This window comes from Priapulus caudatus, unplaced genomic scaffold (genome assembly GCF_000485595.1).
Source record: "Priapulus caudatus unplaced genomic scaffold, Priapulus_caudatus-5.0.1 Scaffold607, whole genome shotgun sequence".
Taxonomy (NCBI): Eukaryota; Metazoa; Priapulida; class Priapulimorpha; order Priapulimorphida; family Priapulidae; genus Priapulus; species Priapulus caudatus.
In genome coordinates, this window is record NW_014577668.1 from 75255 (window position 1) to 88548 (window position 13294).

Here is a 13294-nt window from a genome sequence, read left to right on the forward strand (position 1 = left end):
GGCCGCGCTCTCTCCCAACCCTGACTGTCCTCATCCACCCTGTACTGCCTCATCCGCCCAGCTGATTGTCTCATCCCACCGCTGACTGTCTCATCCCACCCTGACTGTCTCATCCCACCCTGGATCTGCCTCATCCCACCCTGACATGTCTCATCCCACCCTGAACTGTCTTCATCCCACCCGTGACTGTCTCATCGCCACCGCTGACTGCCTCATCCACCCTGATTGTCTCATCCCCCTGACTGTCTCATCCCACCCTGCTGTCTCATCCCACTCTGACTTGCTCATCCCACCCTGACTGTGCTCATCCCACCCTGGGCTGCCTCATCCCACCCTGATCTGCTTCATCCACCCTGACTGTCTCATCCCACCTCTGACTGCCTCATCCCACCCTGACATGCCTTCATTCCCACGCCTGAGCTGGTTCCATCCCACCCTGCACTGTCTCATCCCACCCTGGACTGATCTCATCCCACCTCTGACTGCCTCATCCCACCTGATTGTCTCATCCCAGCCCTGACTGTCTATCCCACCCTGACTGCTCAACTCCACCCTGACTTGCCTCAACCCCACCCTGAACTGCTCACCCCACCTCTGACTGTTCTCATCCCACCATGACTGTCTCATCCCACCCTGACTGTCTCATCCCACCCCTGACTGACCTCACCCCACCCTGGACTGTCTCATCCCACCTGACATTGCCCCCATCCGCAGCGCTGACTGTCTCATCCCCCCTGACTGTGCCTCATCCACCCTGACATGTCTCATCACACGCTGACTGTGCTCATCCCACCCTGACTGTTCATCCCACCCTGACTGGTCTCATCTCCATCCCTGACTGGCCCCATCCCCCCTGACGTTCTTCATCCACCTGACTTGCCTCAGTGCTCATCCCACCCTGACTGTCTCATCCCACCCTGACTGCCTCATCCCACCCTGACTGTCTCACCCCACCCTGACTGTCTCATCCCATCAGGGTAGCTGACTACCTTACTGCACCTATATATGATTGGTATTTAATAAAATGATGATAATGTGCACGAATCCAGTCAACCATGCAACTGACAAGGCAATATGCAGATACAGTGTGTGTAGTTGCTCTCCGTGCAATTACGCTAAACTGACTTATTTAATGACCCAGTAGAACGCCACTTGCCCTTCGCAATGAATATTCCGGCCCCGTATGATATCAGTTATGGACTGGCTATGGTAATAATGACTAATGAAGACATTGGTAATACAGGTAACCACAACAGGCAAAACCAGAGACACAACAGTACGGCATTGCAGACAACCACAAATACAGCAGAGACAACGAGAAAGGGATCAGAGCTAAACGCAGTGGTATTTAGGTGCAATCCAGATGCATAAACGGCAATCACACAGGCATTAGAGGCAAGGGCAGAGGCAACAGAGAACAACCACAAAGGCATTCATCAGAAATAACCGTGACAGTATTCAGGGCTCGAATTTCCCCAGTTTGAGGACTAATCCGTACGGATTTGTTCCTTCACAAATGAGCAAATCCGCTCAAAATCTATGTAATCCGTACAGGGTAGGCTAAATTTTACTATGAAAGAAAAAATTGCATGCAGGACAAACTGTCCTGGATAAAATACCTTAAAGTTAAACATTACTGTTTTAGCGTTGGGAGCTCAGCATTTTATTGTATGTACAGATTTGTCAGATAGTTGATTGAAATGCTGTATAATGGCTCTGCCACCACAGACTCTGTGTCTGCTCTGTGTACATTTAATGATTTTAAGACAAAGATAATTGCAGAGGTGGAAGGAGCAGTGTAACGGCAAGTTATTTTTAAGTAATCCGTACGGATTTCCTTCAGGGTTCCTCATGTAATCCGTAGGGTAATTTACCCTACGGATTAGCGGATTACCTCTGAATTTCGAGCCCTGGTATTAGAGACAGGCATAAAGGCAACAGATAATAACGACAAACATGAGACACAGGCACAAAAGACAAGCACACAGACACCACAGACGCACACAAAACAAATACAACGAACATATATATATATATATATATATATACATGCAAACCAGACGGAGTAATCCATACACACGCAACAGGGGGGCAGCCTAACACTGGCCTCATATAAAGGAACAGTATGTCGATGAATCAACAACGAGTCCCACCTAAATCTCCTATCCTCGTAGATGTGAGAACATTTCTCCTCCATTGAACGAATCCCCAGCACCATTATAAAGGTGGATTGTCCTGCAAACAGGTAGCGCATAGTGTGTACCCTTGCAACACGTCTAATTCAGTCCCGCCTCGTAGCCTGAAATCCGCTACGCACTCCGGCCCTACGCCGGCACGATTATACCAGCCATGCACCTGGCCACTTGGCCCACAGGCCTGCCAGCCGACACACAAGCGTATTAGTTCTATGAGATTAGGGTAGGCAATCGCCTCTAAATAGAAAGTAGCTTATTAGTTGGTAACCTGCACGCGAGCTGCAGCTATAAGCCCAGCAGCTAATACAGCGAGGAATCTAGCTATATGTGCTGCTTCTGCACTAGCTGCTGAAGCGCGTACTAGCGTACGGTGGGGTGGGTGGGGGAGGGGCAGGGGTCGATGCACGAGCAGCATCGGTGGCCGTCATAAGAGTGCAAGGTACCAGTGATGATGTCAAAATGCAACGTGTTACGGGCACGCCAACAGCCACGCGCAGTGCAGCGTGGCACGCGTGCGCGCGCGCGCGAGCGCAGCACGATCGCCCGCACTGGCGCAACGCGACAACCTGAAGAGCAACGCAACGTATTAGCGCAGGTTCAAGTCGCCGGCCGCCACGCTCTGCTAGCGGTGGCCACCTCTCGCGCACGGCGAGCATGCCGGCCGCGCCTCGGCTGCGCGTGACAGCGGCGCAGGCTGGCCACGGGTGAGTAAGTTCTCCGGGTGTGCCGAGGTGGCGCGTGAGTACTCGCTCGGAGGGACGCTGGCGACGCAGGCGAGGCGGACGACCGCCGTGTGAGAAACCACAGGCTACACGCTCAAACGCCTTGCCAACCGCGCTCACTGCTCTCGCATCAGGCCCCAGCGATTCGAAACGTGCTATCATCAGCGTGGAACATGTTCTACGGAGCATCGGAAAAAAAATGGCCGACCACGCGGCAACTAGAGCAGTGAGTTGCGGCGTGACCGGCCTGTGGTCTTCTGTTCTCATTGGACGAGATCGTGTTGCCTGGTAGAAGGCCGGTACTGGGCACTCACCGAGAAGGCGGCGCTTGCGACGCAGAATAAGAAGAACATTTCTCCTCCTGGATATGAACTCCAGAAGCCCATGTATAAATTAGTGTGGTCCTGAAAAGGTAACACTAGCGAGTGAATGTCTCTGCATGATTCAAGTCGCTCTGAAAGTCGCACGCACAGCACAATTGCATGCACAAACTGTGTTCCCGGCACGGCACGCCGCCGCCACGTGTTCAGCGAGGCACGGACGCTGCACGCACGCACGCACGCACACACCCACCCACATATTTATCAAGTAGTCATCGTGCTGAATCTGCATAAGAGTATTAGCAAGTATGAATTGATACAATTTCATATTATAACAGTAAATTGACCAACCGCGTCTATTGTACTCAAACGTCAAATTTTTCATTATCATTCTTCATACCAATCATCAGCTTCGCCAATCATTACAGTAACTGGCCGCACAAAGAAAGTAAGTAAACAAAATTCGGATGCTCTGAAGCAATTATTCGTTAGAACAGTTGCCTGCTTGTGAAGCGTTTGCACCAGTCTCTTGAACGTTGGTGCTCCTGTGAATTCTGGACAACAAGGAAGGGGAATCATAGCAGCAGCACCGCAGGCAGCAGCAGTAGCAGCAGCACAGCAAGCAGCAGCAGTAGTAGGCAGCAGCAGCCACAGCACCAGCAGCACGGCAGTTAGCAGCAAGCCACAGCAGCAGCAGTAGTAGCAAGCAGCAGTAGCAGTAAGCCGCAGCACAGCAGTCACACAGCGCACAGCAGAGCAGTAGTAGCAGCAAGCAGTGAGCAGTCGCAGCAGCGCGAGCAGATAGCAGCAGTTACACAGCAGGGCCAGCTACACAGATAGCAGCAGCCACAGCAGCAGCAGCAGCTACAGCAGTAGCAGCAGTAGCAGCAGTAGGAGCAGCAGTAGGAGCAGCAGTTGCAGTAGCAGCAGCCACAGCAGCAGCAGCTACAGCAGTAGAGGCAGCAGGCAGCCAAAAAAAGGTTACATAGCAGCAACAGAGTAAGCAGCAGTAGCAGCAGTAGGAGCAGCAGTTGCAGTAGCAGCAGTAGTAACATTGCCTTCTGTCAGTAGCAGCTGTGAGGAGTCGATTCATCGCTGCACAGCAGTGCTAAGCATCCTATACTTTTACACTCAATAACCACATTAACGCCGCAACCGGGCGGCTGGTAACGACAGCATGCCTTCAACCCGGCCTAACCCTCACGCGCACACTGCCACAACATTCCGTCACCAGCTCCTCAACCAAACGCGCACACGATCCCTTTAGCAGACTATGCTCTTTTAGTGAAACCTGACTGCAAAAATAGATTCTCTGTAACATTTTAAATATATTTCCAAAGCCGTAAATTTAGCAGTTCGCCACGAAATCTCGTACGTACAGTATAACAACCTGCAATCACGTATTAACATTTGCAATGAACGCGAATGAACACTCTTTAATCCTCTTTTATCCGCGTAAACACACGAAAGCTCGAGTGATAAATTAAACCACGATCCCCCCCCCCCCCGAGTAATAAATTAAACCAAAAAAGAGACACCCACTCTCTCCAGCCTAGGATAAGGTATTACCTATTATTGTAAGAGTAAACCAACTTCAAATACATATTACCATACGCCCATCATCAATAATAATTCATGTGCACGTGATATCACTGAGCAAACATAGCGGTGCACTACTAAGGTAGCGTTACAAGATTCAGAGAAGAAAAAACGCATGTCCCCACATCAATTACAACTTGATTCACATCTCCCTCTTCAACTGTATCTAGACATAAGCTACAACTGCAATACAGAATTTACACTGAAAATAAACGAATGTGTTTTAGAGACGCTAAAGTGTCAAAGATGAAAAGTCATGGTATAGTTACCTTGAAATGGTACTCTAGTGATACAAGGAATGGGAAGCAGATAGCCTGCAGGATTCTCTTCTCGTTCAGTGTGTGCTCCACTTGTTTCAACTTCACCACCTGCATCACAACAACAACAACAACAACGTGACATTAGCAGTGATCCAAGCCTGGTGACAGGACAACAACTCCTATTGGTAAATTTTTGTCTTCGAGATACGATGAGGGGGCCACAGACCTATAGCCAAAATATTTTGTGGTGGGCTATCGAAATTTTGCCAATAAGAGAAGCCAATAAAATTGCCAAGAAAGAGGGAAAAGCAAGCCTGGTGACTTAGGTAGCATCACAACCCGTGTGTTACGTAGAAGCAGGCCTGGTGACTTATGTAGCATCACACCCAGTACGTGGCTGCCTGTCCCTGAGAGAAGGTGATTGTTATACACTCGATTACTACAGCTTAGAAGCTGGTCTAGATGCTGAGTGGAGAATATTTACATCAAATGCTCGTGAAAATCTTGACATTGAACCTATAGCTGCAGAAGTAATGACATACAGTCACGCACGTGCACGCACACATACACTTATGCTGCTACGTTGCCACCAATTATTTGCACGTATTTTATCCTGAAATCAGCCAGCCAACAAGACAGATGAGTCCCTTAAACTAGCTACTGAGTGAACTTATCACTCTTATCTTATCTAACTGCTTATAAGACTCACTTCAGACGTTGCTTCCGATCTTTGATATATGATTATATTTTGTCTGATTTTAATACCATAATTAGCAGTACGGTTAATAAGTTAATGAATATTGTGACAGTGTTAAAATTATCTCTTAAATTTATCGAAAAATTCAAACATGTAAACAGATTAGGGCTCAACTATTAGTGGACATATTACTGATTACTTCAGTATAAAAATTACTACGAGATTATACTGTTATGGTATATAAAATTGCAAATAAGGCAGCCACATTATTCAATGTCTTGATAATTTCCTGGTAATTGGTGACATCAGACAGAGTATCACACTGAGTGCCCTAAGTGCTTTTAGACTGTTAAACAGTGTCTATTACTTTATGCAAATTACCATTAGCAAAGTGCAGGGACAGGGTTTTAGCGAAAAAAACAAGTTGCATGATCATGTAGCTGCGTCAATGAGAAGTCAACAAATAAAATTTCGATTGTCTTATATTTAGGTGAAAGCAACGATGTGCGATCGTTTTAAGACGTATTAGAATTATTGTAGACACTTGCTGTTACACAAGCAACAGCAGGAAGTACTGTAATGGTCGCCAATATACGAGAACGATCGGGGAAGGCTAGCAAAATTCTCACTTGAAGTAATAGTCAGCACTTAGCAGGTTGTCCATCCTATCCAGATAGGTACTACAGTAGCTTTTAATGGCAACATAACATAAACAAATCCATACATCAGATATATATATATATATATATATATATATATATATATATATATATATATCTATATATTATATTATATATATAATATATCCCTCACCGATTCTCATAGTATATATATATAATATATATATGAATAGAAGTCAGCTGACATACCTTAAAGGGCTTCACTCATCACTGGTGAAATTACTATGAATATACAGCACACACAGTCAGTGTATGGATGCATGTGTACCATGGCAATACACCAAGTACGTACAGAAATATGCGAGGAAGGTATGCATGTACAATTTAAACTTCGAGAACAGCCTGAACAAATGTCGCGTGGAACTCCTGTATTTTAAAAGGACTAGCATGCAATCAAGAACTAATAATACGTGTAAAATAATAATAATGGGGCGCAGTGTTGTCAGATCGGTTGTAATTTCAGTAAATCGATCATCGCGTTGTTCGGAACCAAGTAACGATGATTGCGTTACAATCGCGTTACTGGGGTGTGATATGCCTTGCATACTGTGTGGCAACTCGTGCGCCTTACGTGTGTGCATGTATGTGCTTGGTGTTAGCCTGGATTTACTGTTTGTTTTGCACTGTACTACTGTGTGTGTATAATACATGATTTTAATAACAAGTAACTTGTTCAGTAGGTGAATATCTCTGATTCTTATACTTGTCAAGTTTTCTTGTTCAGTTAAAAAAAAAAAAATTAATGGCAATCGATTATGGATTTTGATAACAAGCGCTTGGTTCGCAGCCACTGTTAACGATGATCGAGTTATAATCGATGATCGGACTCACTAAATAATGCAATAAAAACAATGTATTATTATGATCTTTTAGATCTTTTAGTCTTTACGATGCTCCATATAGAGGCATTCCCAACTTTGATTCATTAACTGATTAATGATTACTGTTGACTATCCTAACACTACCTAACCTAAATGACATTTAAACCGCAAACTAATATGATGACCATGACCATATATATATATATATATATGTTATTATGACCATTAATGACATTAAAGTTAGGAACACTCCTAATGGAGTATGACCCGCGATCGCTGTGCCATTCCAGTTCTGCTATCAAGTCTCAGTACATCTGTTGACATCTAGAACATGGGAGACTGCGAGCGATAACGGCTCACTACATGTGCAATCATAAATACCAGCCGATGGGGGATAAATATAGATATATACACGCCAACTGCCCCCATCTCCCGCATCCCTGCACCTCGGCCACATGCAGAAATCCATACACAAATGTTCCGAGTTTCCCCTAATTGTGTTGCGTTCACGCCGCGCGTGACAGGACAGAAATGGCTTCAATACACGGGATGCCGGGTGAACGAGTACGAAAGCGTAAACGATTTCCGCAAGCGTATGCGGGACAACGGCCACAGTCGTGATGTTCTTGATCAGTAGTTCCAGGGATGCGATCAATGGATCTGTCATAGTGAACGACACACGGCTGATTCTGCAAGCATGTTCACGAACACCAACATGAAGCCGGCCCATTTTAAATAGATGCTCTCCCCGTGTTTTTTCATCAAAAGTGCTGCACTCATATGGGTGGCCCTATGTTTGTTTTGTCAAACATATACGCACTTCAGATGGGCCAAAAATGTTTGCCTCAAACCAAATCGGCACGCTTTTTGCCGCCAAGTTAAAATCGCAAAACAGATTCATTAGCGAAAACAAACGTGGCCTGCCATTGGTGGGAGCGTGAGTACTCACCAGTCAGCCGATTTAGAGAACGAAATCAGACGGATGCTGTTGTAAATTCATTGTTGTAACTTGTAACCAACCCTCAGCCAGCAGCCACAGGCACTCACGTCATCAGTGTCGAATGGACACTCGAGAAAAATTGGGGGGATCTACCCGCCTTGGACGGCACATTACATCTAAGGCAATGGAACAGCCATACAAACTTTAGCGGCAGACGAGTCGAGTGAGCCGCGGGAGCGTACACGGGAGGAGAGGAAGCTACAACAATCACCTTCTGTTTATCCAGTATCTTCATGGCGTAGAACTCTTTCGAAGCCTTGTGCTGCACCAGCATCACTCGGCCGAACGATCCTGTACCAAGGGTCTTGATGCGGTCGAAGTCTGTTAGGCCTGCTGTGTTCTGTAAGGGGATAACAACATGGCCTTTACTCACACACGCACACACGCACGCACGCACACACACACACACACACGTGCGTGCTCTGGCCAACGGCTAGGGGCGCCATGCATATCGGCACGTCAATTCGCAAACGAAGATTTTTCCCCTCCGGCTTGAGAACTATAATTACTCTCAGAATGCGTGGATAAAAATAGCAAGTTATCGGTTATATATATATGCGCCGACTTAAACTGCACATCTATAAACAGAAAGCTGGGCAGTGCAGCACTAGTGAAAACAATATATAAATATAAACATCATGTGCCAATCTGAGAACGAACTTACTATTCCACGCTTCTGCCACTACTTCACAAATTCCCATAGTTTTCAGACGTATTTAAAGAAGCCATTTACAGGCAAACAGTGCTACCTGGTCTTCCTGTCTTTGATTTATGTGTTCCCACTGTCCTCTAAGACGCCAATGCTTCAAACCACTCACTAGCTTTCTTACTGATATCATCCGTTTCCCTTACTATCTCCTATCCCCGAGTGGCTGCTTAATTCCCAGCAAGAACAATGAATAATGAATACTCCATGTTATAAAATTTCTTACATTAATGTAACCTGACCAAATCTGTGATCGAAGCATTTAAATGCAAGCCAATGCTAGCAGCATATATATACATATATGGCTCTTACCTGTTGTGGATTCTCCCATTTTTCCTTGAACTCTTTCTGTGCCTTCTCCAAGAATTCCTTAACTGCAAATAAAAAATTTACATCAAATAAACACAAAGTAACTATTATAACTGATTAGTCATAGAACTAATCACGGCGGACTACTCACAAAGGCCACCCAATTAATCAAATACAAGATACTGATAAGATATTATACAATAACAAGGTTTAGTTTATTGTGCTATATTTAGGCGTCAATCAGCAAAATGTACTGTTATAAATATAATTATATTTCTAATATAGATATTAGATTCCCTTTCTCACTCTCCCACCATTTTCAGTTAAACTATTTCTAGAAAACATAAACCATTGATTGTGAAAAACCACAGCGACTTAATAAAGACGTAAAATAGTATCACTACGCAAATGTGAACTTGGCAGCTTTTCTACAGATAAGGCTTTCTACAGATAAGGAACTTCGAACGTGTTTGCATACATGTGCCCGAGTGAAAGATTTATGCACACGCAGGGTGAGACTATGCGGCATGATTAATACACAGAACATTAGTGCTTGGCACTACGCTCTGCTGTAGGCAATCCAAGCACATGCACGCACGCGAGTAGGTGTACCTTCAGTGAAAGCAACTACGCAGATTCTTGCATACAGATCTGAACTAAACGCTGAATCGCGTCCTCATGCATGCTCAACCTGTAACCCAAACCAACTCGTTTCGTCTTCCCCTCTACCCCCTCCCCCCTCCCCAGCATTCCCCGCTCCACCCTCACATTCACCCCCCCCCCGTCAGCTCCCCTCATATGCTCTTCCACTCTGCCTTCTCTACACGGTATGTAAACAGTGGATCATCACTGAGAAATAGAACGCAGCGTTTCCCTTATTCAGCCACCAGCAGCGATCTACAGCAGTGACAGACAGCAAGGGAGGATCCACATATCAGCTCTCTGCTATGCCTTGACGCGCTGATATTGGCTTACCCTCTTACGTGCTAACGCAGTGCCTCACGTCAGATAACGGCCACAGGCAGCAGCAGCATCAGCAGCAGCAGCAGCAGCAGCAGCAGCAGCAGCAGCAGCAGCAGCAGCAGCAGCAGCGTAAACCGACTACGGCGCAGAGCGCTGATCGTCACCGCATCATACAGCAGAAATTAATTGCCGTTCCACGAGAGGCTGAGAGCATGCACATAGCGTTCATGATGCGTCTCCATGCCTGTGCGCGTGTGACGCTAGACGCTGGAAGGACAGAGCGCGCGGGAGGGTGGGGGGTGGGGGTGTTAACCTGAGATGACACGCTTGGTATCGCACGCGAGCATCATAATTATTCTTGAACGACTACTTAAGGTACTACTATACAAAAGGTACATTCAGTGTGAAGCGAAGAGATGCTAGCTATAGCACTGCGCGCAGAAGTGGTGCAATCCCGTATGGCAATCAATGGATAATCATTTAAACCAACATCGTTCTCCCATCCGTGTACCAACGTGCGTGATAGCGTGCGTGCGTGCGTGCGTGCGTGCACGTATAAAACTATATATATATATGTGTGTGTGTGCGTGCGTGCGTGCGTGCGTGAGTGTGTGCGTGAACGTCTGTGTGTGTGCGCGTGTGCGTGCGTGCGTGCGTGCGTGTGTGCGTGTACGTCCGTTTGTGTGAGCGTGTGCGCATGTGCGCATGTGCGTGTGCGCCCGTGCGTGCGTGCGTGCGTGTGTGCGCGCCCATGTGTGTGTGTGCGCGTGCGTGCGTGCGGCCGGCCGGCCGAGCAGATGTGTGTATGAGGGCGCGCGCGCGTACATGTCTTCGTGAGTGGCTGTGCGTCACTGTGTGTCGAGCAGGTAATATATGAGCCGCCTATTACAGCTAGTGTCAAATAGACGACGTACGCCTAAAGACTGCAGCAAACTCAAATATATATATTCAAGATGCCCTGTATATACAATATCAGGAGTTAATGAGACAAATTGTCTCATTAACTCCTGATAATATATATATATATATCTACGTACAGCGAACAATTCATATCAAGGAATGCGTGTTGGGTGCAGAGAATTGGTGCATGTTTGTGAATCCACGATACCTCGTCGCGTTCAAGAAACAGAGATAAACTTACTTACAAGTCACTGGTTTGTTCTTTTTGCCTGTAACGGTAAATCAAACTGTTCAATATATGAAATTGAATCTACGCGGCATGCAAACAACATGTGCTACTCACATCAGGGGTTGATAATGACAAATTGTCATTATTAACCCCTGCTCACATCTATCCAGTCCACACCACTGACCACTGCAATACGGGACTGAACACGATGGGCGCGCAGTCCTGAGTACATGTACCTGTATGTGCGTACGTGTCTGCGTGCGTGCATGCGCGCACATACATGCATAAGACAGAAGCCCAATGTTTAATTGATACAGCGAGTGAAGATGCACTGCATTACGCTACGTAATGCCGGTATAGCCAAGAGGAGGTTGCGGCTTCACGTTCTACGTCCGTGGGCGTCGGCATCGACGACTGCATTCGTGCATCACCAACTAACATATACCGCGCTCACATTCTCAATCACACCATCTTGCTCCCACTCACACTGTCTCGTTTACAATCCCACTGCCTTCTTTAATCTTTACAATCCCACTATCTCACTCACAATCACACGATCGCGCACACCACACTCACACTCACAATGATCACAATACTCTCCATGTTGTTCACAATCACAATATAGTGCTAACAGTCACACTATCTCGCTCACAGTCACACTATTTTGCTCACAATCACACTAACTTGCTTAGAACACTCTCTGCGGATCACAATCACACTATCTGATCTACTTAATTACTTCACAATCACACTATTTTGTCCACTGTCACAAGCCGCTCCCCCGATCACAATCAAAATAACACTCATGATCACAACCACGTTTTAGCAAACTCAATCACACTAGACAGTATTACTGACCACAATTTCAATTACATTCTACTGATCACAATCAAATACATTCTTAAGATTGTCATCAAACACGTACTGATAATTCCCCATCACATCCAACCTCTACGTAGATTATATAACAATCACGCTCTCTCGATGACAATCGGTAGAGGGTCTATAAGTGTGGTTTACTCGACGCAAATGGGTCCGAAATGTTTTACTATTAACGAAAGACATTACTATGACCACACAGATCCTTATCCAATCCATACCGACAGCCACACACGCACGCACTCACGCACACCACCAAACATACACACACACGCACGCACGCACACACACACACACACACACACACACACACACACGCACGCACGCACGCACGCGCGCGCGCGCACGTACATACACGTGGACAGCATTGCCATTGCACAACCCGACATGCCAAGCAAAATGCCAGCAACCTAGATCAATCCATGCGGTCCTTATTATTGATCAGGGCCCCTACTGCCTATATAGCGCAATGAAGAGAGCTGTGTGTTGGTTTCACTCTGCAACGTGAACTACTGTAGCTGCGAGAACACTCAGAACACAGTAGGGCTTCTCCCTGCCTTGTCTCTCCTGCTGTGTGATTACACGCTCTCACCCTGCTGGTGTTACAGCTTCTCCCTGCCGTGTGCTACAGCTTCTCCCTGCTGTGTGCTACAGCTTCTCTCTGCTGTTTGTTAGAGCTTCTCTCTGCTATGTGTTACAGCTTCTCCCTGCTGTATGTTACAGCTTCTCTCTGCTATGTTGTTCAGCTTCTCCCTGCCGTGTGCTACAGCTCTTCCATGCGTGTGTATCTAATATTCTAGTACTGGGATGGTATTAACGGTCTACTGTGCTATTAAGATATAATAATATACTACGGTACCTACTACATACAAAAGCGCTGACGAGTCTCGGTTCCTCTGTTGTTAGCCAGCTTCCCTCTGCTATGTGTATCAGCTTCTCCCCTGCCGTGTGCACAGCTTCTCCGCTGCTGGTGCTAAACAGCTTCTCTCTGCTATTTTTACAGCTTCTCTCTGC

General features: G+C 46.4%; 1 protein-coding gene across 4 annotated transcripts in view; it reads right to left on the reverse strand.

Moving 5' to 3' along the window:
* Window positions 1–13294, reverse strand: part of LOC106812091 (cAMP-dependent protein kinase catalytic subunit beta) — a 43006-nt gene that overhangs the window by 16733 nt on the left and 12979 nt on the right. For all 4 annotated transcript variants that reach the window (XM_014815862.1, XM_014815860.1, XM_014815861.1 and 1 more), the window contains exons 2-4: window positions 9313–9374; window positions 8506–8634; window positions 5106–5204 (exon numbers count right to left, since the gene is read on the reverse strand). In XM_014815862.1, coding sequence (XP_014671348.1) covers window positions 5106–5204; window positions 8506–8634; window positions 9313–9374 — 290 coding nt within the window. The remainder of the gene's footprint in view (window positions 1–5105; window positions 5205–8505; window positions 8635–9312; window positions 9375–13294) is intronic.